Source organism: Girardinichthys multiradiatus, chromosome 5, assembly GCF_021462225.1.
Source record: "Girardinichthys multiradiatus isolate DD_20200921_A chromosome 5, DD_fGirMul_XY1, whole genome shotgun sequence".
NCBI classification, from domain to species: domain Eukaryota; kingdom Metazoa; phylum Chordata; class Actinopteri; order Cyprinodontiformes; family Goodeidae; genus Girardinichthys; species Girardinichthys multiradiatus.
The window spans coordinates 3,271,605-3,298,446 of NC_061798.1; the positions used below are offsets into that span (position 1 = coordinate 3,271,605).

General features: G+C 40.3%; 1 protein-coding gene across 2 annotated transcripts in view; it reads left to right on the plus strand.

Moving 5' to 3' along the window:
* LOC124868280 (teneurin-3-like) overlaps positions 1-26,842 on the plus strand; it is a 474,572-nt gene that overhangs the window by 256,479 nt on the left and 191,251 nt on the right. For both annotated transcript variants that reach the window (XM_047365339.1, XM_047365340.1), the window contains one exon: positions 13,747-13,926. In XM_047365339.1, the coding sequence (XP_047221295.1) occupies positions 13,747-13,926 (180 nt within the window). The remainder of the gene's footprint in view (positions 1-13,746; positions 13,927-26,842) is intronic.

The window sequence follows — 26,842 nt, forward strand, 5'->3', positions numbered from 1 at the left end:
AAAAACTCTTAACATACACTGCTCATGGCCTTAAAGTACTCCACGAACATGTAAAGTATCTTCTTTGATTTTCTTATAGTCAGATTCACTCCAGCAAGCTCCTTCTTCACCCTGCAGTGTTGGAATAGAGATGAATACACTGAAGCTGAGCTAGAAATCGTGACTTCACACTAACTGACTGACACTTTATAAGATGGTCACCAGATCAGAAAAGAAACAGTGCTTGACTATAATGCCTTTGACTTGACACCATGTGAGCAATTGCTTGACACAAATACGCTTTTTGATGGTGAATCATTCAGGCACGAAAACACTGCTAACCCCTGTCTACATGTTGCAAACAAAAGAACCAATTTTAATTTGGATCTTGAGGCACTTTGTTACCAGCTTGTCACAAAGAAAAAAGTTGCGCATATGTCTTTGGTTGTTACTATAACAACTACCACAGATAGCAGCGAGGCAAACAGCACCAACAAAGAGCTAATGACGGAAAACTTGGCAAATAGTAGATGCTCAGTTGATGGATAATGCATCTTTCTGGTTAGGTCTTTATTGGATTTCTTTCTATTTTTAAGGACATGCATTTCAGATTCATTTTTCCTGATGAAAGTCTTTGGACAAAAAAGGAAATATGTAGATTTAACTCTTTTCTGCAGTGTCCTGAAAATTATTCATACCCCTAGAATAATACAGTTCATTTCAGTTTATTTAAAAGCACCAATTCACAACACATCTTTTCAAGACACTTTACAAAGTCAATTCAACCAAAGACAGATTCCATATGTCTTTGGTTGTTACTATAACAACTACCACAGATAGCAAAGTATACATTCCAAGTGATTCCAATTGCAAACAACAGTGGAAAGTCACTTACACTGTGTCATTAACTTTGCAGCAATCCCTCATACTGAGCATGCATGTAGTGACAATGGAGAGGAAAACTCCCTTTTAACAGAAAGAAACCTCCTGCAGAACCAGGCTCAGTATGAGTGGTCATCTGCCACGACTGACTGGGGGTTTCAGAAAACATCGCAAAGACACCAAAAAACACAGAAGCACTGATCCAGGAGTACTTTCTAGTTAAAGGCAGTCGTAGCTTCTTTAGTTATTTCTTCGAGGAAAGAAATATAGCTAAGTGGAGAAAGTGGAGCACATCACCCCGGTTCTAAAGTCCCTACACTGGCTCCCTGTAGCTCAGAGAATAGATTTTAAAATACTTCTGTTAGTCTATAAATCACTGAATGGCTTAGCACCAAAATACATTACAGACTTGTTGTCAGTGTATCAACCACCCAGACCTCTCAGGTCTTCTGGCTCAAATCTACTCTGCATACCTAGTCTAGTTTAGGTAAGCGTCCATGTCCTGGTAGGTCTGCAGTTTGTCTACCCTCTCTCCATGTTCAGATTGAGTATTGAACAAAGCTGTGTGATATGTTCAAAGCCTGGGGTATTGTTTTATAACCAAAATCTGCTTTAAACTTCTCTACAACCTTCTCCTTGATCTGCTGTGTTCCTTGGTCTACATGAAGTTGTTTGTTCGCTAATGTCTAACAATCCGCTGCATCCTTCATAGAACAGCTGTGTATTCTTTAGAGGAAATGATACACAAGTGGAATCTTTTTACTAGGAATTTGTTTAGAAGTATTATTAAAGGAGGGTGAATGCAAATGCAGGGCATATTCTTAGGTTTATATTGGTGAAAAGGTATCTTTTTCTACATAAAATCAAAATAGCTGACAAGATTTGATAAAGTTCAAGACAGTATGAATGCTTCTGTAAAGTACTGTCTTCTGAAATTTTAAGAGATAATCTGGCTTCTCTGTCTTTGCAGAAGATGTTTATAGAGTGTTGTTGTTGAAAGAGGTAGAAACACATTGCTCACTCTTGTGGTTTTCCCCAACGGACAGAGCTAAATTATACCACACATACACAAATCGTTCCTCTAAAGAGGACATTAGCAGGAAAAATAATGATATCAGGAGACAGGTCACACTGTGTGTTTACATGTTCATCTGAATGTGTGGGCTTGATTATACACTTCATGGAAAGTCGGGTTGCTCTAAATTTTTTCTCTTCAACGTTGCCATACAACGCCTGTTAAATACTCCACTGTATAACTCCAGATAATTTTAACTATAAATGGAGCATTTCTTAATTAACCACCATTGCTTGGATTAGATGTTGATTAAGATTAAATCCATCTATTTGCTGTGAACATGTAATCCTTGAGAGGTTGCAGAGGGATAGATCGCCAGTCCATCACAGGATTAAATCAGTCTTAAAAAAGTATTTTCAGTGGTGTGGCTGAGTTAGTGTGCTCTTGTGTCGTCTTACAATATGTTTGTCCTCTACTCACATGCGTGGATCTGTGGGAGGTGTGTGATGGGTTGTGACAGTCTGTCATTATGTGTGTTACTGTAGTTGTACCTGGAGGACAGAGTACTTTAACACTATTTTAAACTTTAGTACACTCAAAGAAAAGGCTGACATATCTCAAAAATTTGTAACAGAAAGAGCAGATAATGACTGAAGAGGAAAAGGACTGAGTCATTTTAGACCAATTAAGTGTGAGTTTCCTGTTCTTTGAGTTTTCTTTTGTACTTTTCCATTTGTTTCAAGGAGATATTTATGGAGGCACATCTACCATAGTCCTCCTGAAAAGGAAAAAAATTATTTCATTTTGTTTCATCCTTAAAGTTATTGCTATCAGTGAAAAGGCAAGTAAGTATGTTTGTATGTGAAGCACTTCATGTTTTTTTTCATCAGTGGGTTGATGTGAGGTTCATATGGGAGATTTCTTTCTCTAAGTTTATGATGTACAAAACATCTACAACAGAACATTTTCCAGAATTTAAAGGGTTTGTTTTCAGCTTTAAAATATTCACATAGATCCTTAGTATATTGAAGACACTTAAAAATAGGGATGCACTGTTATGGAAATTTGGGTGGATATCGATATTCGATAATATTTCTGTCATGGCTGCTAACCGACAGATGTTAGGTATATTTCCCTACCTTTTCAATACAGTGACACTTCTGACATTGCTTCTCTGCTTCAGTTAAACACCCCACAATCCTATGCTGCACCACTATCACTGCCACATGCCTAAACACCCAAAACACATGGCAAGAAGTTGGACATACACACATTTTTTTTTTTTTTTATTGGCCCTGTTTTAATTATGGGAATGATACGATGTTAAAAAATACATAACATCAGCCGTTACTGATGTTACTGCCCATACTGTCAGATTCAATAAATTAGACTCCAATAAGTTTCATTTGTCAAAATAAAAGAATCTTTTACAAATTCTAACCCTTAAGCAGATGTTAAACAAACCTTTCATTACGGCAACTTTTCTTTATTAAAAATATGTTTTTATTGGTCTGCAGTATTTATATAATCTACATTGTCATGTTTCCATTAGCTGGAAGCAAAAAATCATAATAATTAACAGAAATAAAGGCTTGTAAACATCAATCTGTGTAATTATTAATCTACATGTGTATCACTTAGTGAATTGAGTTAATGAAATAAATTAACTTTCCAAAAATAATTCCTATTGAAATACTCATATTTGTAGACTCGTATTAACCCTCTGCATTTCCACTGCATTTTAACAAGGTAAGGAAAAGATAAGCTGGATAGAAATGTACCCATAAAAAGGCCCTGGTAGGGAGGTAGTACTTCTTCACTTACCAAAATCTTTAAATTAAGTTTTGTGGAGGGAGTTCTAAGGATTTCAAATTAGTTTAATTAAACAATAGAACTGGGCTACACAGTTGGTAGCACTGTTGCCTCACAGCAACAAAGTCCTAGGCTCGACTCCCAGCCGGGGGTCTTTCTGCATACAGTTTGCATGTTCTCCCCGTGAATACCTGGGTTCTTTCCAGGTACTCCGGCTTCCTCCCACAGTCCAAAAACATGACTGTTAGGTTAATTGGTCTCTCTAAATTGCCCTTAGGTGTGAATGAGTGTGTGCATGGTTGTTTGTCCTGTATGTCTCTGTGTTGCCCTGCAATGGACTGGCGACCTGTCCAGGGTGTACCCCGCCTCTCACCCATAGACTGCTGGAGATGGGCACCAGCGAATGAAGATTAATGAAGGAAGGAATGAATGAATAAAAAACTCAGACATACGCAGCTTAAAGTGACTCAAATTTCCTCTTAACTTTACATACTCAAAAAAATAAAAACAACCCTGTAGATCATAAACACTTGTTTTAATAAATGAAAAGCAACAATTTATATAGACAAGACTTTGAATTGATTAGATTCATTGTGTAAATGCTGTGAAATAACAGATTTTTTCAGTTGTAATCCCCACTAGAGCTATGACTATTTTATCCTCTTCTGTCGCTTCTAAAGCAAGAGAACATGGGAGTCTGCATCGGTGAAATCTCGCCATGGGTAACTGATTGAACACAAGAGAAGACTGAAAATATTCAAAAAATGAACAAAATTTGAAATCAAAAAAAGATTTTGCAATGAGATCATTTTCATGTTCGATTTGTTGTTAAAAAAATAAAGCTGAAAATGTGTACATTGAATCAATTTCTCTGGCATAAATTAAGAAAAAACTGGACTTGATATTTATTATTTACATACTGTTGAGTGTCTAATTTTTTTCAATATGTCTGCCTTGGTGTGTTTTATATTTACAGGGGTTGGACAATGAAACTGAAACAGCTGTCATTTTAGTGTGGGAGGTTTCATGGCTAGGTTCAATTAGCAGGGTAAGAGCACAGTTTTGCTCAAAATATTGAAATGCACACAACATTATGGGTGACATACCAGAGTTCAAAAGAGGACAAATTGTTGGTGCACATCTTGCTGGCGCATCTGTGACCAAGACAGCAAGTCTTTGTGATGTATCAAGAGCCACGGTATCCAGGGTAATGTCAGCATACCACCAAGAAGGACGAACCACATCTAACAGGATTAACTGTGGACGCAAGTAGAAGCTGTCTGAAAGGGATGTTCGGGTGCTAACCCGAATTGTATCCAAAAAACATAAAACCACGGCTGCCCAAATCACAGCAGAATTAAATGTGCACCTCAACTCTCCTGTTTCCACCAGAACTGTCCGTGGGGAGTTCCACAAGGTCAATATACATGGCCGGGCTGCTATAGCCAAACCTTTGGTCACTAATGCCAATGCCAAACGTGGGTTTTAATGGTGCAAGGAGCGCAAATCTTGGGCTGTGGACAATGTGAAACATATATTGTTCTCTGATGAGTCCACCTTTACTGTTTCCCCACATCTGGGAGAGTTACGGTGTGGAGAATCCCCAAAGAAGCGTACCACCCAGACTGTTGCATGCCCAGAGTGAAGCATGGGGGTGGATCAGTGATGGTTTGGGCTGCCATATCATGGCATTCCCTTGGCCCAATACTTGTGCTAGATGGGCGTGTCACTGCCAAGGACTACCGAACCATTATTGAGGACCATGTGCATCCAATGGTTCAAACATTGTATCCTGAAGGCGGTGGCGTGTATCAGGATGACAATGCACCAATACACACAGCAAGACTGGTGAAAGATTGGTTTGATGAACATGAAAGTGAAGTTGAACATCTCCCATGTCCTGCACAGTCACCAGATCTAAATATTGAGCCACTTTGGGGTGTTTTGGAGGAGCAAGTCAGGAAACGGTTTCCTCCACCAGTATCACATAGTGACCTGACCACTATCCTGCAAGAAGAAATGGCTTAAAATCCCTCTGACCACTGTGCAGGACTTGTATATGTCATTCCCAAGACGAATTGACGCTGTATTGGCCGCAAAAGGAGGCCCTACACCATACTAATAAATTATTGTGGTCTAAACCCAGGTGTTTCAGTTTCATTGTCCTACCCTTGTATATTCCCATATATGCAGAGTGTCTGAAGCATTAAGCATTCTGTATATGAATGTAAGCAGCACCAGCCAAAAGTTTCATCCATTTATTTTTATGAAGTAACTCTATCAAAGGTTTGGGTTAATTCTGAATAACTGCTTATTTTTTACTTTGACTTCACTCATTTCTATAAATAATTTTGTGGTAATATTTTAAGCAATATTAGCAGTTTTCCCTCACTCTTCTGTGATCCATGCCTGAAGCGGGTTTACTGCTAAATGTAGAAACATAAGAGCAGAAAACCGGCCGACTCTGGCATATGGCTCATTAAACCACATATTTGCTGAAAGCGCATAATGCAACAGATGGTGTTGTGTAAACATAAGCAAGCCATTTAAGACAAGAAGAACATCTGGAGATGTTCTGTCTTCGGATTGTAGCCTCTAAGTCATATTTTGTGGTAACTCTCCATGATCACATTACGTTATTTAATTCCTTTCTTCTGTGCTGGAAATGAGTTCAAATTACAGAACATCAACAGCTAAAGGCTACTGGTTTATGTGTGCATATATACTTTGCTTATAATTCTATTCAGAAGTTTATGAGAGCTTAACATGGATTGATGGTTCTGTTTATCTGTGCTTAAAAATGAGCTTTGCACAAACAGCTTCATACAGTTCTTGCTAATTCAGTTTACATTTAGAGTTTATAGATGTGAGAGTGATTTTGTTTATTCGCCTGGCAAGCTGGAACTAAACTGATGTTTACAAGAAGAAATTAGGTAATAATAACAGTGTTTTTGTGGGCATATTCAATAAGTGTTTGAGATTAAGATGTTAGAAAATTTAACCTGTCCTTTGTCATTCGCCTCACCCAGTGTAATAAAATTAAAGTTTATTTTATATACAGTCAGGACACCCTAAGAAGACCTATGTTTTTTCTAGAATATTTTTGGACATAATATCAACATCAACAATATAGAGAAAAAGAATAATACTAAAGAGAATACCTTTAAAAATGTTTCATAATACGTAATTAAAAACGATTTCTGGTGAGGAATAAATTCAAAAATCCCCACATTTATTTCCACTTACATTGCTAAAATCACACATATGCGTATTAGATCAGGTGCATGACTAGAACAACATTGTTACTCAGCATTTTGAAGATAGTTTGCACTGTTTAAACCTTAGACATATAGTGTGGTGTCCCTGTGACTGTTAAAGTGAGGGTGAGCACCATTGTCAGATCCAAAGAGCTGTCTCTATAAGAGATTATGGAGGTTTCAACAGAATTTGAAATCATCTATTTCACAGTATGTAAAATATTCTACAAGTGGAGGACATTCTAAATAACTGCCAACTTGTCCAGGTCTGACGGTCCAAGCAAGTTCATCCTGAGAGCAGACTGCAAGATGCAAAAAGAAGTCCCTAAAAAGTAATCACAAAGACTGTACAAACCTTCCTCAGACTGATGGCAAATAACTGCCAACTTGTCCAGGTCTGACGGTCCAAGCAAGTTCATCCTGAGAGCAAGACTGCAAGATGCAAAAAGAAGTCCCTAAAAAGTAATCACAAAGACTGTACAAACCTTCCTCAGACTGATGGCAAATAACTGCCAACTTGTCCAGGTCTGACGGTCCAAGCAAGTTCATCCTGAGAGCAGACTGCAAGATGCAAAAAGAAGTCCCTAAAAAGTAATCACAAAGACTGTACAAACCTTCCTCAGACTGATGGCAAATAACTGCCAACTTGTCCAGGTCTGACGGTCCAAGCAAGTTCATCCTGAGAGCAAGACTGCAAGATGCAAAAAGAAGTCCCTAAAAAGTAATCACAAAGACTGTACAAACCTCCCTCAGACTGATGGCTACAAGAAGCATATCACTGACGTTAGTTGAGTCAAAGCAGATAAGACTAGGTTATAGGGGGTACGGTGTCTTAACTTTGTCCTCAGCTAGAAAAAAGCATTTCATTAATATATTTTGTACAAAACATTTTTTTATTGTTTTAAATGCAAGTCATCACTTTATTTCCCAGAAATAAGTAAAGAATAAGTTTGGAAAATATGCAAGGTTTTGCTTCTTTTAAATGTGTTTTTTTCCTTAGCATCTGACCATGGCCAAAGCATTTAGTATGGGGTGAGGCAGTTAGCAGAGTAGTTTTGGGGTCTGGATGGATGGATGGATGGATGGATATCTGTTTTTCATTTATTAGGACAAGAAGAAAGTGTTTTAAACTTTTCCTTTTATTTCTGAAACTCACTCAAAACTGTCCAGCGCACAAAGACTGAGCTTACTAAGGGCTACAGACTGTATTTATCCAAGTGTTAACTGTGCTGAGGTTCTAATTAAAATGGTTAAAAAACAATAAAAGCAGAAACTCTGACCTGTAAAGCAGTGAAAAAGGAAGAACTCTATGTTTGCTTTGTTACTGCTTTTTCCCAGTCTGAGAAAGTGGCCCCTTGAATACACAATAGAGGGGATGAGGTGGACCACTTCTAAACCTGTTCTTTTATATGTGGCAGAGCAGGACTTAGCTACACTGATCATGTTGTCCTATGTGCTGCCTCTGCACATAACATTCTACTGATTATTGTGAGCTGATCACATGTAGGCTGGGAAAACCTGAAGTTGTTTTTTGTCCTGTCGCATCAAGCCTAGGCTCAAATTGGAGGTGTGCGCCCTTCTTCCCAGGTGTGAGCCCTACTTAAGCAGTGGATACAGCACTGTCAATGTGCAAGGGGCCTGAAAGCGTCAGGGTGTAGAAGTCATTCTTACCTGTTTGTAGTATTGGGAACAGAGGAACTGATACTAAGAAAGCACTTGCACCAATTTAGCAGTGGAGCTGGTTTGGTGAAACAAACAATAACCATGAGAGGTTCTCCGTTTCCTTCAGTCTAGTTTCCTGCACACTTAGAGGCTAAATTTGACCTTTATCCTGCCTTTTTACAGAAATAACTGTTAGTACATGCAACAAGTACATAAAGGAAGGTACTTCAAATGTTTAGTTTTCACTCTGCTTGGGTTCATTAGAAATGTCATCAATAAATATGATTCTTATGACTCATTTCCAGCGTTCCCTCAAGATATGAATGCTGCATAAATCCATATCCTGAGGTAGTCAGGAGGGATTCCAGGAGGCATCCAGCCATTTTCATTAAAGCATGCAGTTATTTTTACTCCATTGATCAGGATTCAAAAGAATGTTGGCTTGACCCTGAAGAACCAACGTCTAGGCAATAATAGCCTATGTCCCTGTGGTGTTAACTGGACAGCTGCATCTGGCTTTCACATTACAACATCTCCTTCTGAGCTATTTACTACACACACATAAACACATAGAAACAGTTCCCCGAGTTAATAAAGGAAAGGGCTAGGATTTCCTTCGGGCCTAAAATGCGGCATCTTTAATGGCCTTCCTCCTCTATGATCTTTCCAACAATGAGCTCTACAAAGGGAGTCTTTGATATGGAGATTTATTGAGTTCAAGAAAAATTAGAAAACAGGATTTCAAGCCAGAGAAGTTTGCTAACCAGAAACCAATGTTTGTAGATTTGAAAGAGCAAAGAAAAAAAAAGCTTGAGCAAAAGACCCTCTAAGCATTTAAGCTTTAAGATTACACATTTTAGATGGTATTACATCCTAGGCAGATTAAGCTCCAGTTACCTGCATTAAAACTCTTAGATCGGACATTTAAAAATAACAGTGTCACTTTTCTTAATTTATTGTTTAATGCTGTCTGGTCTCTGATATGCATTTCCTTATTATGGCTTGGCTTAAAGTGTTCCAACAGGTTGTAAAATTAGATTTTTGATTGATTACCCTCTTTTTCCCAGAAACAGAAAAAGGAAACAATCATCATAGTATAAGAAACTGAAATGGTATTAATTTACCCCATCATTTAACCATTTTACCTAACTGAAACACAAGTTATTTTTAAATGAATTATCTGTTGTTTTATAACCATCCCATGTCTTCTATGGAGATATTTATGGTGTGATATGGAACAATCTTTGGACTTTTAGAAGCATATAGTTTGAAGGTGAAACCATTAGAACAAAAAAAAATCTACTGATTTCTAAATATGTCACAAGATCAAAAATAGGTCTGGATGATATATGGATTTCATTGCTGCTACTCTGTTTAAAGTAGTTACTTTAACTTTTTTAGTTTTGGCTGTAATTGCATTGTTTATTGTCATTTATGTAAACTAAGATGATATGTTTAGTTTTTGTGCATCCACGATATCACACATTGGGCTAAATCGACAGATATTGTTATCATAGTCATGTGCTTTTGTGTTGAACATATAATATAGTTCTTGGGTTGTAGTAAATGCTTCCTGAAGCAGTGTTGTTAATTGCAAAACAGTAAATGTCAGTAAAATTAAGTCAGCACAGTTGTTTGACAGCTTGTTACATTTTCTAGAAAAATAGCATTCTCTGCAGGAGACTATAATTGTGCTGATTGGTTCTGTCCAATTTATGCAGTCAATGCAGTGGAGCATAGCTGCTCTTTAATATTTCTCTCATGTAGCTCTAATCATGTAATGTTCATGTTTCCTCAGCAAAAGCCAAACAGAGTTAATTTTGCCAATATCCAACCTCACTCAAAATGGGGAGTGGGGGATGGGTAATCAATAGACAATACTACATATACAGGGGTTGGACAATGAAACTGAAACACCTGTCATTTTAGTGTGGGAGGTTTCATGGCTAAATTGGACCAGCCTGGTAGCCAGTCTTCATTGATTGCACATTGCACCAGTAAGAGCAGAGTGTGAAGGTTCAATTAGCAGGGTAAGAGCACAGTTTTGCTCAAAATATTGAAATGCACACAACATTATGGGTGACATACCAGAGTTCAAAAGAGGACAAATTGTTGGTGCACATCTTGCTGGCGCATCTGTGACCAAGACAGCAAGTCTTTGTGATGTATCAAGAGCCACGGTATCCAGGGTAATGTCAGCATACCACCAAGAAGGACGAACCACATCTAACAGGATTAACTGTGGACGCAAGTAGAAGCTGTCTGAAAGGGATGTTCGGGTGCTAACCCGGATTGTATCCAAAAAACATAAAACCACGGCTGCCCAAATCACAGCAGAATTAAATGTGCACCTCAACTCTCCTGTTTCCACCAGAACTGTCCGTGGGGAGTTCCACAGGGTCAATATACATGGCCGGGCTGCTATAGCCAAACCTTTGGTCACTAATGCCAATGCCAAACGTGGGTTTTAATGGTGCAAGGAGCGCAAATCTTGGGCTGTGGACAATGTGAAACATATATTGTTCTCTGATGAGTCCACCTTTACTGTTTCCCCACATCTGGGAGAGTTACGGTGTGGAGAAGCCCCAAAGAAGCGTGCCACCCAGACTGTTGCATGCCCAGAGTGAAGCATGGGGGTGGATCAGTGATGGTTTGGGCTGCCATATCATGGCATTCCCTTGGCCCAATACTTGTGCTAGATGGGCGCAAGAAAAATGGCTTAAAATCCCTCTGACCTCTGTGCAGGACTTGTATATGTCATTCCCAAGACGAATTGATGCTGTATTGGCCGCAAAAGGAGGCCCTACACCATACTAATAAATTATTGTGGTCTGAAACCAAGTGTTTCAGTTTCATTGTCCAACAGCTGTATGTGATTTTTTTATCTCAGTGAAACAGAAGGCCAAAAGGCTGGGCAGAAAAATAATTACACTCAGGCCATGCTACATCAGATTAGTTTCCTTTGAGCTGCTTTACTGTTTTACAGCCAGAAACAACAGCAGAAGTGTAAAATGTCTGATATGTCAGAATTGTATTTACATTAAATAATGGAAAGGCCAACATAGGGGGTGTTTTAAAAGAAAGCTATTTTTACTTTGTCTCTGTTCATGCTTATGAAGATAATAGACCAAATGGTGTCATCTTTTCAACAAGTGACTCTAGTAAAAGTTTTGTTTTTGAGGTTAAAGATTTTGTTAGTTAGTTCATGGTCCATCTAAAATTTGGGTTCATAAAGTAAGGATTTATATGGTGTTTTTTCCAGTAGGGAGGAGGAAATTAGGGGAAATGTTATCTGAGTGAAGTAGCTTGGAGACTTAACAAACTAGCACCCAATAGGGGGATTTAAAATCAATATGTCATGTACTCTGTAGTTCACCACAATGACAATTGACAACTTGTGACAAAACACTAAAATTCTGGCAGCTCTCTGGTAAATGTAATTTCTGCTCACAAGTACTGTTATTTTGTGCACAGGCATGTGTCTTTCAGCATATTTACCCCAAAAATTGTTTCATCAGAATACTTTATATCAATGAGTCATGCGGTGATTGCAAAGTATTCCTTTTCACCACACAATTAGTCTTTGTTTTACTCATGGGGGATTACTACATGACATTATTCTGAAAGACACCGTTTGTCATGCCACTCAAACTTCATCAGGCCGTCTGCAGTTAGTTTAACCACAATATTTTGTTTGGACCTTACACGTCACTTGAAGTTAATCCTACACATGTGCTAGGTGGAAGGGATGTGGAGGTGCTGAAATAGAGACTGCAGCGGCAGTTAAACACTCTCTATCCTTTGGCTCAAACCCAGTAAAAACAACAGTAGCAGTTGAAGCTAAGTAGCATAGCTAAATATGCAGGAGTATTGCGTGATGGGACAGTTACTGATTTAATGCATCAGCAGACATATTTTCCTGACATAGGACACATAAAAAGTTAAAGGAAGCATTTTCATATGTGATAAACTTTATGCTCACAAACAACAACTGTGCTCACATCGGTACCCTTAGAATGAGTTATTTGTTCTAGCTGCGGCATTAACATGTCTTGTGTCTTCTCCTTTCATGTTTGAATTCTTTCTTTCCTTAAATCTAAGATTCCAATTGTTTCATAATCACGGATTAAAAACAAGAGACGGTTTTTTGGTGGTTGAGGAGAAATCCTTCCGTTTCAATTCTGTTTCTCCACCTTTGTTTTTTGAATAGATTATCTTTGTAGAAACCCTTTTTCCATCCTTTTTCTGCGTTGCCAATAAGTGGCCACACATCAATTTTAACATTTTTCGGTTTGAAAAAGTATTTTGTGTGAAGAAAATAATCCCTTCTCTTATTACCTTGCAAGATATCCAGATTGTGCTGCAACAGACATTACATTGTCATCCACCTATAGATGATTTTCAATGGAGTATAGATTTTCTGTCTGAATAATTACTTAATTTTGAAGTAGTTTGGGGTTTTCTGACTCAGAAATAGCATTTATTAACTGCAAGTGTCTCTCTAAAGATGAAAAAGCTTAAGCAATAATGAAATAAATAAATTTAGGTTGCCTTTTAGTAAAATAAATACTGAAAGGTAGCCTTAATTCAACAGAACTGCTTGGATTTTTTTGTGATGTTGCATTTCCATGGATTGCTCCAAATTTGGACAAAGTTATCTGTTCCTCCAAAACATACACACAGACCAGAAAGACAAATTTACACAAGCAGGGAGCTGTGTAATTTAGCATTCAGAAGTCACTAAATGCCAAGGTTACCACATCAATACACAATTGATTTTCCTTGCACTCTTCTTGTAAGTCTGCTTTCAAGGCGGTGCAACAAAAGGACAACTTTTCCTCAGGTTCATCACTCAGACACCTCGACAACTTGAAGTGGAGTCTCTTTCAGTCATGAACCAGTGCTGGTGAAGAACCAGGCTCTCACAAGGTTGTGTTGGCCCTAAAGTCCTGATATTGTCTTTCAGCTGCTGCAGTGTCTTCAGTCTCATATCACATGTTGCGATCTCAGCAGGAACCATCATACTTCATTGTTCAGTCATTTTACTTTAAGATTTTAGTAACTTTTAAAGTTCTTTGTTTTATTACTTTCTTTAAATTCATCTATCTTTTTTTCCTTTTTGGTTGTGTTCTTTCATAGGTTCTTCCATGCCCTCCCCCTCCTGCCCATCACCTGTCATTGACCAATCACATCCACAGTCAAATCCACATGACAACCCGCTGTTAGCCGAGGCTATTGAGCCAAACTCAGACGAAGAAGAAGAGGAGGAGGAGGAAGAAGAGGAGTATGCAGCCCGGTTGTACATATCTGTAACACATGGTAAAGGGACTTTTAGGGGTTATTTCATTTTTTTTAACCCTAACTTTAGTTGAAGGACTGGTAATGTCCATAATTCCCATTTTATTTCAGCAGAGGTGTGATAAGTACCAACTGTGTTTAGAGGTTGTCAGTTTTAACCACATTACATCAAAAATGTATTGGATGAGAAAATCGCATACTTAAGATGAGGTCATGTTGTCCTCAAGCCTGCTTTACTGTTTTGACATGTAATACTGTGATTTAGGTTGAAATCAGTTTGATTATTTGAGCCACGGATAAAAACACTCCCAGAACTCTGTATGAAGACCCCTCTATGGCATATAAAATTAAAGCCCATCCAAATTCTGGATGGGCTTTTCAGGGTCTCGGTGAGGTCTGAGAAGGTGTATTAATGAAGCAGTGGAGCCCCATTAGCATAGCATCTTTACCAATAACAGTGGCATTCACATCAAACAACTCAATCTGCTGACAAAAGACCCTTCTGAACATGGGATCACAGAATCAAAAGATCATAGCCTATATCTTGGCTGCTTTCACCTGAGCAATGTGCAGATGTTGTGTTTTAGGCCTGCCCTGTATACCTGACTGAGCTCTATGTGGTGATGACCATGCCGGCTGTCTTATGCATCAAATGATTAACATACAAGCAAAGCTTTTGTGCACCATTATCAACACTTTATTGTTTGCACCAATAGACTGGGCTGCTGCCGTTGTTGTTGCTTTGTTTTGTGTCACTATGTTACAATCATTCCCCAATCCTGTTTTAACCCATACACCTTCCGAAGTGGATCATAGATGTAAGGGGGTGAGTCAGTTACCACTACTAGTACTTTTAGCGGTACTTAAAAAATATAAATATTAAAAAGGTATATGAAAACATGCATTGTTCAGACAAGTTATTCTCTTCTTCATCAGAAACTTCTCAATGAAGTAGGAGAAGATTCTAGCACAAACTGAAGCAGATCTCAGTGAACCAGAATGAAGTTCTGGTGGTTAAGGCTCTATTCCATTTTCTTCAAAAATCAGAACTGACATTTAACCCAACCTAACCATGTTCTAGTTGCATGTACGAAAACAAGTGACATTTTCTTATTAAAGTACTCCATGACTATGCTAAGTACTAGTATCATAACAAGCTAATAACAATCTCTGGGTTCTGTACTATAAAATACTGGAGCAACATGTTTACTCAAAGTTGTGCAGTATTGTGTGAATAATCTTCAAAAGTGCAAAAAATGGTTCAAGAACCACTGTTCTAGTGCTAATAGGCTGTGTAGCTCATGGCGAGCTTAGCACAATCTGGGAATGGTTCCATTCAGTATACTGGATTTCAGTTCTGCTCAGGATCTGTTTTTTTTATGTGATAAGTACCAGATGCTGAACTGTATTGGCTGGTCAGTAAGCATGGATTGGTCCTCTTACACTAAAGATTTGGATAGGAAACACACTTTGATAGCCTGAAAAACTATGAGTGCCATAATTACTCAGATACCATTAGGACAATGGGCATCAAAGGGAGAAAAAAAAAAAAAAAAGACAGCCAGATGGAGTGATGGGAGTAGAGAGACAGACAGACGTCTGCTCATATATACATTGCCATCTAAACACAATCAGAAACAGCTCTCAAGTTGGGTCCTGAAATGCCTTAGAGGATGTGCACATACATATGTTTGTGGATATGTGTGTGGTCCTCTTTTCCCAAAGTAGTCCCAGCTTGACCTAACCAAGCAATGTTCAGCCAAGCTTCTAAAATATCCCTCTCTATCTAGACCTGCTTTTTCCCCCTTTTATTTGTCTGTATTACTGCGTACCCCTTCTTATACTTGTTTTTCTTTGCACCACTGATTTTGTGGAAAATCAAGCAACGCAAAAGAAAGACCTTTGGCTTATATTTTCTTGCACACAAAGACGAAAAGAGAGAGAGAATGGGAGGAACTGTGAATGTGGAAACATACAGGAGAACCCAGTGGTATTCATACTATTGTTTACTTGAGTGACCATGTAGCAGAAAAGCTTTGCACAATACAAGTTGCCAAGTTCCTTATGTTTAATTTGAATGGTTTTCAAGAAAAAAAGAAGTGAATTCAGTAGTTAAAAATGAAAGAGTGTATGAAACGTTTCATATACGAAAGCTATTTCTACAGTCATTCACAGGCCAGCAGCATTTAAGTTTGATTTCAGCTGTGAGATCTGGTGTTTAAAAGTAGATATTTGTTTCATTTTTACCCAGTATGTTGGAGGACACAGCAATAACTGCAGCATCAGAGTTAAGCTTCCCTTCTGCACCATTTTGGAGTGCCCATCAATTCAATTTCATTTTACTTCAGCTTGTTCAGATTGGAGCAATGCACAACATTAGCTATGTCAGGACACTATGCTGTAAAACCAAACTAATTAACTTTAAGTAAACCTGAAACAGTTCAGTTCAATCCAATGAATTCAATTCAGTCCAGTTTAGTCTTGTTTCATTCTAACTGCCAGCGCGATATAATTCAAATACAATCCACTCCATTAAAGTCCAAATATTATTGGATGTCCCAGGAAAGCTGTAACCACCTTAGTGGATGGTGTCCTGCATACCAGGTCTGGTGGTAATAAATGTAACTAATAGGAACCCTGATTGGTGAAGTTTTTTTGTTTTTCTTGTAAAGTACATCTTCTCTTTCAGTGGTTAAAGCAAGAAAAAGAGATATGAAACTTTGAAAAAAAAATTATTATAATAAGAAAATGTAAATTATTATTATTAGAGTGGAGGTGTTCTCCACATTTATGCTTATTGTGCAATTTTAGATCTTCTGCTTTGGCTGTTTTTTTATTCTTATTTTAACAGTTTCAGATAGATTATTGCAGTAATAATGATGCAGAATTTTATAGCTAAGGTAACCATATTGCAGTAATACTATAGCAGTAACTATCTGAATGTTACTGTTGATATGCTAGTCTCTGCTCTTGCAACAGTTCAACAACAAAAGTCATGTCAGTCCATTATAAAGAGATTTCAAATCTAGTTGCATAGATTCCAGTTCTGCTTATTTTAACCTGCTCTGCCCAATGCATTTCAGCGCAATCCAATTATAAATCCATCCAAAGTAGTCATGCAGACTCAGATCCAATAGATACAGTTCAGATCAAAGCCTTTTAAACAGACTCTGATGCAATAAGGTTCAGTAAATAATAAAATCTTCATAGGTTAACAAAAAGGGATGTTGTTTGATGAGGAATTGTTAGCTAACAAATCCGGATCATTTGCCTTACGTATGCAAATGAACCAAATTTGTCATACTTAGCTAATGACCTAAGAATCTTTAATTTAGCCTATACATCAACAAATATATTTTTCTAGTTTTCATCCAGAGGTGCCATATGCTGTAAGAGATATGTTGCAAATGTGGTGTGATTCCTTTCCTCTGTTACAGACAAGTTGTCTTTTTCCCGTTGATAGTGAAAAGACGACAAAAATCATCCACTGTCCAGCCTGTAGATGCCTCAATAGACGCCAAGTCAATCAGCTGAGAGCGGAAAAAGCAGCATAAAAAACACGCAAAGTTTCTTTGCCAGCGGCAGGATGACGCCAGGGTTTATTGACATCGTCTATAGTGAAAGCAGTAGACATGTCCAACCACGGCATAGAGAGAAACATGAATTACACTTAGTGCTTTTTACTTTGGGACCAAGCAGGCAATTCTCCTCAACACTTGAACTAATCAATGAGGCACTAAATGAAAGGCAGGAAGGAGAGAGGAAAAAAACCAACATATTTTCAACACCAGTTCTCATCAATTATGATTCAGGGAACGAGGGAGGAAAAGATTCTGAAATGAACCATTTTTGTTTTCCACATCCAGAGCTGAAGAGCAAAAACTAGAAGAGGAGGGATGGGTCAAACTGTAAAAAATATGTTGAAGACGAGACAAGAATAAACGGAGAGGTAGGATAGGACTCAATCATTGATCAGGCTAATGAATGTCAGGCTAGTCATCAGGATTCGACTCCCATAAACACACACGCAAACACACACAGAGGACACGAGCAGAAGCACGCAGTTCACGTCTGAGGCTGATTGCAGAATGGAGTCACTTAAGTAAATCAAAATGTTGTGGCAGGCTCCATACAAAGAGTCTGGGAGACACATAGAGAGCCAGACAAAGAGAGAGATACGGTGGAAGGGTAAGGGGTGAAGACAAAGAGAGTGTGCGTGTGTGTGTGCACGCACGTGTGTGTGTGTGTGTAACAGCTAATGCATTGTGTTACAAGAGACAGATTGAGAAACATAGCTAAATACTATGCAGTAGGTAGATTGTGTTTTATGTTCTTTGCCTTGCAAATATAACCATCATTGTTCCTCTTTCGCATTGCATTACACAATGCAGCTGAACCGATGAGATTTAGACTGCTTATAATACGTCTTTAATTAGTGCTGAGGTCAAATTTAAACCAAAAATCTCCTAAACTTAATGAAAAAGGAAATTAATTAACTGGTAAATGGTATGGTCACACATACAGTTTCTGTTAAGTTAAAAATAAATACAGTGCAGCTATAATTCTGCTTTTACTTGCTGGTTTGTTTACTACCACTATTCCACAGGCCATGAATAACATGAATAGCCAAGAAGTGTCAAATTATATTTAATTCAATTCAGCGCAAATTCTCAACATGTCGTCTGAAGGCACTTTACAAAGTCAATTTAATCAAATCAGATTCAAATCCTTAATTGAACCGTAATAAGTTCCTGAATTTGTAGCCGATACCTATTTTATTCTCTGTCATTTCTTGCAATTCTTGAGCCATCTGGAATTTGTGGCAAACATTTAGAGTGTTGGTGCCGAATCCAAAACGTCTCAGTTAATTCTTAAATTCCTATTTCATTGTGAAGTTTGACCACTCAGGACCATTATACCCCCTAAAACTGCCTGAATCTCTCTTCTGCCCTCAGAAAAAAATAAGAAAAAATAAGAAATAAAGGAAAAAATGTATTAGAAAAAAGTACAAAACCAAAATATAAAAAAAATGTAAGAAAAACAGAAATGAACTGTTTTTAAATTTAGTTTCTTATTACATTTTATGTCCAAAAACAAGCACTTTTTATTGGCAAAAGACAATAACTTCATTCAAAAATGTTTAATTCTAAATATCCCTGAGAGTCATCAATTTTTTATAATATCTTAATGGAAAATCCTCAAAATTGTCAAGAATAATAACAAATTCAGATTTAATCATACCTGATTTTTAGATGCATTCGGTATATTGTTAACTGATACCTAACTTTCGTGCAAGGGAATATGAATTACAGACTCTTGTAATTCATACTGAATTCTGGACAATATTTGTATGAATCCAGCCAAACTATTCATCTTTGGTACCTGTGGCCTGACTGAATTTTAGGGCATCACAAACTGGAGCAGAAAATATGCAAAATTCCAGGAATCCTCATGAATTCTACAATTTAGCAACTCTTGGTGATTCATATTATTCGTGGTCTTTGTGGTCACTGGCATAGGTGTTTTGTTTTGTTGTATTTCCATTATGTTGTCTATCAAATACACTGCATGGCGATGGAAACAGGATTTAAGATTTGTTTCCAAATTCTGCTCATAGTCTACAGTAAGGAAATGACTCCAGTAAATATGATCCACCTGGTGGAGGTCACTAAGAGTTTGACCTCCACCAGGTCAAACTAGATGGAAACATTGTGTATTGAAGTTTTCAAAAAATGATATCAGATTCAATTACACTGTATGGTTGATTTGAACATTTCTATGGCAAGTATTCTCCATATTTATTTCAAATGCTCAATTATAGAGAAAACAAAAAGCTAATGACATACAGGGGTTGGACAATGAAACTGAAACACCTGGTTTTAGACCACAATAATTTATTAGTATGGTGCAGGGCCTCCTTTTGCGGCCAATACAGCATCAATTTGTCTTGGGAATGACATATACAAGTCCTGCAGTGGTCAGAGGGATTTTAAGCCATTCTTTTTGCAGGTCACTACCAGGTCACTACGTGATACTGGTGGAGGAAAACGTTTCCTGACTCGCTCTTCCAAAACACCCCAAAGTGGCTCAATAATATTTAGATCTGGTGACTGTGCAGGCCATGGGAGATGTTCAACTTCACTTTCATGTTCATCAAACCAATCTTTCACCAGTCTTGCTGTGTGTATTGGTGCATTGTCATCCTGATACACGGCACCGCCTTTGGGCTACAATGTTTGAACCATTGGATGCACATGGTCCTCAAGAATGGTTCGGTAGTCCTTGGCAGTGACACGCCCATCTAGCACAAGTATTGGGCCAAGGGAATGCCATGATATGGCAGCCCAAACCATCACTGATCCACCCCCATGCTTCATTCTGGGCATGCAACTGTCTGGGTGGTACGCTTCTTTGGGGCTTCTCTACACCGTAACTCTCCCGGATGTGGGGAAAACAGTAAAGGTGGACTCATCAGAGAACAATACATGTTTCACATTGTCCACAGCCCAAGATTTGCGCTCCTTGCATCATTGAAACTGACGTTTGGCATTGGCATGAGTGACCAAAGGTTTGGCTATAGCAGCCTGGCCGTGTATATTGACCCTGTGGAACTCCCCACGGACAGTTCTGGTGGAAACAGGAGAGTTGAGGTGCACATTTAATTCTGCTGTGATTTGAAGACTGGCTACCAGGCTGGTCCAATTTAGCCATGAAACCTCCCACACTAAAATGACAGGTGTTTCAGTTTCATTGTCCAACCCCTGTACATGAACTGAAGGTTTGCAAGTAGGGAGAGATGAAATGTCATGTTGGTATGAGATTTGGGTGTTATTGGTGAATGTGCTAATTAATCCAGAGCCTAAAAATTAATTTACAAATGATAATATTTAGAAAACAAACGATTGCACAGTGTCTTGGTTCATCTGACCCTTTGGTTACTCTGCTAGGTAAAAAAAATATCCTCCCACACATCTCCCAAGTCAAATAAACAAAATGATAGGCTTTCATACTGTGAAATAAAACACAAAATGAAGCCAGATACATTCGTTGGCCCCCTTTGCTCTCAGTAATCTAAGAACTGGTTGCAGAACCTTTGGCAACAATGAAAGCCTCTTAAAGATTTCTTGCAGCCATAACTGCCTGCACTTTGGCAACATGTGTCATCTGTTACTCACTTAAGCCAATTTGATTCTGAAAGTCCTGGCAGGGCAGGAAAGGAAACATGAGTAAGACATTGCGTCAAAAAAGAAATCCTTGTTGCTGAAAAGACAAAAAGAAATAAACAGAAAACACAGTGAGACCTGGAGGCTGAACAGAGCACAACCTTCCCTATAAATGGCCTGGCTAGTTTGAACGAACTTAAGAACTGGTCGAGTGAAAAAGAGGGTACAGAGAGCTGACTTGGCAGGAGAAAATGAAGTTGAGAATGATAGTAAGAGAGTCAGAGAGGGGAGGGAGAGCAGATGAGGGTCAGTGTGCTGGTTCCACAATAAGCAAATAGAAATGGCAGACTAATGAGAGCTTGTGAAACGACTGCAGGTACTAGAACTAAAGAGGTGAGTGGAGCAGAAGGAAGAAAACAAGAAGAGGTCAGCTGAAGAGGCTAGGTGGAGCAGATAGAAGGGCGTGAAGACATATGAGGATATCATCAATTACACACAAACTGAGGTCTAAAGCTTTATCTGTCCTTGTTTTCTTTGATACAGTCATTGTGCTATTATTATTACAGTGTCCTCCGAACTTTATTTCTATTTTTACACAACTGTTTGTATAAGCACTATAGATTGGTTACAGAAGCACCATGCAAAACATCTTCAAACAGAGCCAACCATTTTGTGTTCTTGATTCTCTTTTGATTGAAATCCAGCTTCTTTTTAAGAAAATTGGGTCTTTTAAGCCATTTCACATTGACCTTTGTTAATCAGTCAACAGAAAATACACAGAAAACAAAGACTGGAGCATTCTGTTCTTTGTTTATATAGACATTAGAATAATGGGGGCATGTGCGATTCTTCTTTATCCACTAGACTGAATCTAGGTAAACTGTTGGACACTTCAGGAGGTTTTCGAACAGCACAAGACTTTCATTTCCAACAGCTTCATTCAGCTGAAAGGTAAAAACTTTAGAGGGTGTTAATATTACAGTTATCCACCCAGTTATGGTGCTTGTTAGTCCCGATTCTGTTGCCAAGCAGGACCCAGCAGAGGTTCTATTTGTTCGGACCAATGAGACTGTATCCTTGTTAATCTGGTGTGTTTAGTATTCATCTATCTGAGTTATTAAATGTTCATGCAGATTATTCTTGATTGGGACACTGAATATGTGCTGTTACCCTGTTGCTAAGGAACCATTGGTTAATTGTGTAGATGTTTTGTTTTTTCCATTTAATTGATAAAATTGCCTGTTTCTAAAGAACACGGAGGGTTTAAAAAGAAATTGATTTGAGTAATTAAATGAGTCACTTTGAGTCAGCTAATGATCTTAAAAATGAGTTAAAATTTAACTGATGGATTGAAGTGTTTTTAGCTGTTAAACCTGGATCATTTCTACTCGGTATTGATTAAAATAAAATATATGCAAACTGTTCCATCAGTTTTATTGGTTTAATTCCCACAGAATGTTTTATACCAGTATGTTTCCTACAGTAATTAAAAAATGAATCATTCAGCATATATATTATTCTTCAGACCTTTTTTATCCCTGAAAAAATCTTCACACTCTCTCATCACCCTGCACTCAGAACCAGAACCTAAAAAGTTGTTTTTTGCTTCTTGGTAACACTGCTAACCAGCTATCCTCGTCACCTTTGTACAGGGAAAATGTAAGGAGACGCATATAGTGTGATGGTAATCCAGATTTTCTCCTTTTTATAAATGCAGGCTTCATGCTTTATTAGACATGGATGTTGTTAGGCTGACAAAGAAAAGGCCAATTTTCTTTGCTTTAAACAGACTTTGCTCAGGATAGAGCGGCTAGATGTCACCTGGAACTGTAAAGCTAGAAAAATTATGATGCGGAATATTTTTTAAGATTACTTTGAGAACGTTTTAATCATAACTTGCTCTCGTTGTTTTAATTCTGCTTGTTTGGGAATGATCAGGTGCAGTTATTCTTGTTTGGGATAATTTCTAACTTTACTTTTATTTCTGTTCCTGCAACCTTCCTACATGATTTTGTTCTTTTGGCTCTTCAGTTTTTTCAAGTAACAATAACAACTTAAATTAAACTGTTTTAGTTCAGAATTGTTATAAAAGATTTGCTGAATCTGCCTATGTTCTTCACTATGCACCCACTCTACCTAGAATGTGACGAATATCCTAACTAAAGCCACATGGCCAGTTAAATGTTTCAAAAACACCCACCGTCATACTTTGAGTTTCTTTTTGCAGAAATATTTATTCAGTGGGAGCAAACCAGACCAAATACAATTGCTAAGGAGTCAAAAAATCTCCACAAGTTTGAGAAGGATAGAGGTGATTTATGGAAAGATATCTTTGGGTTAATGGCACTACAGACACTCTGCAGAAGTACTTGTGACTAAGAGGATTACTCCTGTTAATGCTACCATTAAAATAATCTTGGAGCTCTTATTGTCAATGACAGCCAACCTGTTGTTGTAGACACAATGAGACATGCAGCTTTCACCCTCTCAGATGCTCTTCTTTCCTTTCCTTACTGCATCCCATTATGTTTGTATTTCATGCTTCCTTTTTCCTTTTCTACTTTTACTTTGGCCTAATACCTCCATGTCTGTCATTTTTGTTTCTTTCTCATGGTTGTTGCCAGGCTTTCTCTATGTATTTCTTTTGCTGAAAGGGCTGTGTTTATTGTCTGATGCAGCAATAATATGTTTTAAAAACATTTAGGAGAGAAGTTTTGTAGAGGAGTTTCTGCAGGTTCAAGAACCCCTCATGACAACTATTAAATCGAGGCACGTGACGTCGCCCGGTACCACGGAGCCGGGGTCCCACCCTAGAGCCAGGCCTGGGGTTGGGACTCGTTGGAGAGCGCCTGGTGGCTGGGTTGCTCCTTGCGGGACCCGTTCGGGCCAAGCCCGAACTAGAGATGCGAGGCCATGCCCCAGTGGGCCCACCATCTACAGAGGGAACCGTGAGGGACCGCTGCTAAGAGGATTGGGCGGCGGACGAAGGTGGAGACCTCGGCGGCCCGATCCCCGGATGCTTGGGCTGGCTCTAGGGACGTGGAATGTGACCTCGCTGGGGGGGAAGGACCCTAAGCTTGTGCGGAAGGTCGAAAGATATCGACTAGAAATAGTCGGGCTCACCTCTACGCACAGCATGGGCTCTGGAACCCATCTCCTTGAGAGGGGCTGGACTCTCTTCTACTTTGGAGTGGCCCACGCGGAGAGGCAGCGGCCTGGGGTGGGTTTGCTTGTTGCCCCCCAGCTCAGCCGTCTCGTGTTGGGGTTTACCCCGGTGGATGAGAGGGTCGCATCTCTGTGCCTTCGGGTTGGGAACAGGTCTCTGACTGTCGTTTTGGCCTACGGGCCGAGCGGTAGTGCGGAGTATCCGGCCTTCTTGCGTCCCTGTCAGGGGTGCTGGATAGTGCCCCTCCCGGGGACTCCATTATTCTGCTGGGGGACTTCAACGCCCACGTGGGAAACGACAGTGACACCTGGAGAGGCGTGATCGGGAGGAATGGCCTCCCCGATCTGAATCCAAGTGGTGTTCTGTTACTGGACTTCTGTGCTAGTCACAGAGTCTCCATAATGAACACCATGTTCAAGAATAAGGGTGTCCATCAGAGCAATTGGCACCAGGACACCCTGGGCAGGAGGTCAATGATCGACTTTGTTGTTATATCATCAGACCCTCATAGAGGTGCTGAGCTGTCCACTGATCACCACCTGGTGGTGAATTGGATCCGCTGGAGGAGGAGAAAGCCGGACAGACTTGGCAGGCCCAAGCGCATAGTGAGGGTCTGCTGGGAACGTCTGGCGGAGCACTTCGCCAGGAATGTATTCAACTCCCACCTCCGGGAGAGCTTTGACCAGATTCCGCGGGATGTTGGAGACATAGAGTCCGAGTGAACCATATTCTCCGCGTCTATTGTCGATGCTGCTGCCCATAGCTGCGGCCGTAAGGTCTGCGGTGCCTATCGCGGCGGCAATCCCCGAACCCGGTGGTGGACACCGGCAGTAAGGGATGCTGTCAAGCTGAAGAAGGAGTCCTATCGGCTGTGGTCCGCTTGTGGGACTCCTAAGGCGGCTGACGGGTACCGTGAGGCCAATCGTGCCGTGGCCTGGGCGGTGGCAGAGGCAAAACCTCGGGCCTGGGAGAAGTTTGGTGAGGCCATGGAGAAGGACTACCGGTTGGCCTCGAAGCGATTCTGGCAAACCGTCCGCCGCCTGAGGAGAGGGAAGCAGTGCTTCGCCAACACTGTTTACAGTGGGGGTGGGAGGCTGCTGACCTCAACTGGGCACATTATCGGGTGGTGGAAGGAGTACTTCGGGGATCTCCTCAATCCTGCCATCACGCATTCCCTGGTGGTAATAGAGGCTGGAGACTCGGGGTTGGACTCTTTCATCACCCAGCCTGAAGACACCAAGGTGGTTAAAAAGCTCCGCGGTGGCAGGGCTTCGGGGGTGGATGAGATCCGCCATGAGTACCTCAAGTCTCTGGATGTTGTGGGGCTGTCATGGTTGACACGCCTCTTCAACATTGCGTGGCGGTCGGGGACAGTGCCTCTGGACTGGCAGACTGGGGTGGTGGTCCCCCTTCATAAGAAGGGTGACCGGAGGGTGTGTTCCAACTACAGGGGGATCACACTCCTCAGCCTCCCTGATAAGGCCTATGCCAGGGTATTGGAAAGGAGAGTCCAGCCGATAGTCGAACCGCAGCTTCAGGAAAAGCAGTATGGCTTTCGTCCCGGCCGTGGAACACTGGACCAGCTCTATACCCTCTACAGGGTACTCGAGGGTTCATGGGAGTTTTGCATGTGTCTACATGTGTTTTGTGGACCTGGAGAAAGCATTTGACTGTGTCCATCGTGAAGCCCTGTGAGGGGTGCTCCAGAAGTATGGAGTCGGGGGCCCTTTATTAGGGTCCATCCGGTCTCTGTACAAGCGGAGCAGGACTTTGGTTCGCATTGCCGGCACCAAGTCGGACCTGTTCCCAGTGCATGTTGGACTCCGGCAGGGCTGCCCTTTGTCACCTGTCCTGTTCATAACTTTTATGGACAGGATTTCTAGGCGCAGCCAAGGGCCGGAGGGGGTCTGGTTTGGGGACCAGAGGATTTCGTCTCTTCTTTTTGCAGATTACGTGGTCCTGCTGGCCCCCTCTAGCCAAGACCTACAGCATGCGCTGGGGCAGTTTGAAGCCGATCGTGAAGCGGCTGTGATGAGGATCAGCTCCTCCAAGTCCAAGGCCATGGTTCTCGACCGGAAAAGGGTGGTTTGTCCTCTTCGGGTTGGAGGGGAGTTCCTGCCTCAAGTGGAGGAGTTTTAGTATCTCTGGGTCTTGTTCACGAGTGAGGGAAGAATGGAGCAGGAGATCGACAGACAGATCGGTGCGGCTGCCGCAGTAATGGGGGCGCTGTTCCGGTCTGTTGTGGTGAAGAGAGAGCTAAGCTGAAAAGTGAAGCTCTCGATTTACTGGTCGGTCTACGTTCCTACCCTCACCTATGGCCATGAACTTTGGGTTATGACCGAAAGAACGAGATCCCGGATACAAGCGGCTGAAATGAGCTTCCTCCGTTGGGTGGCTGGGCACTCCCTTAGAGATAGGGTGAGGAGCTCGGCCATCCGGGAGGGGCTTGAAGTAGAGCCACTGCTCCTCCACATCAAGAGGAGCCAGTTGAGGTGGCTCGGGCATCTATACCGGATGCCTTCCTTGGGAGGTGTTCCAGGTACGTCCCACCGGGAGGAGGTCCAGGGGAAAGCCCATGACATGCTGGAGGGACTATGTCTCTCGGCTG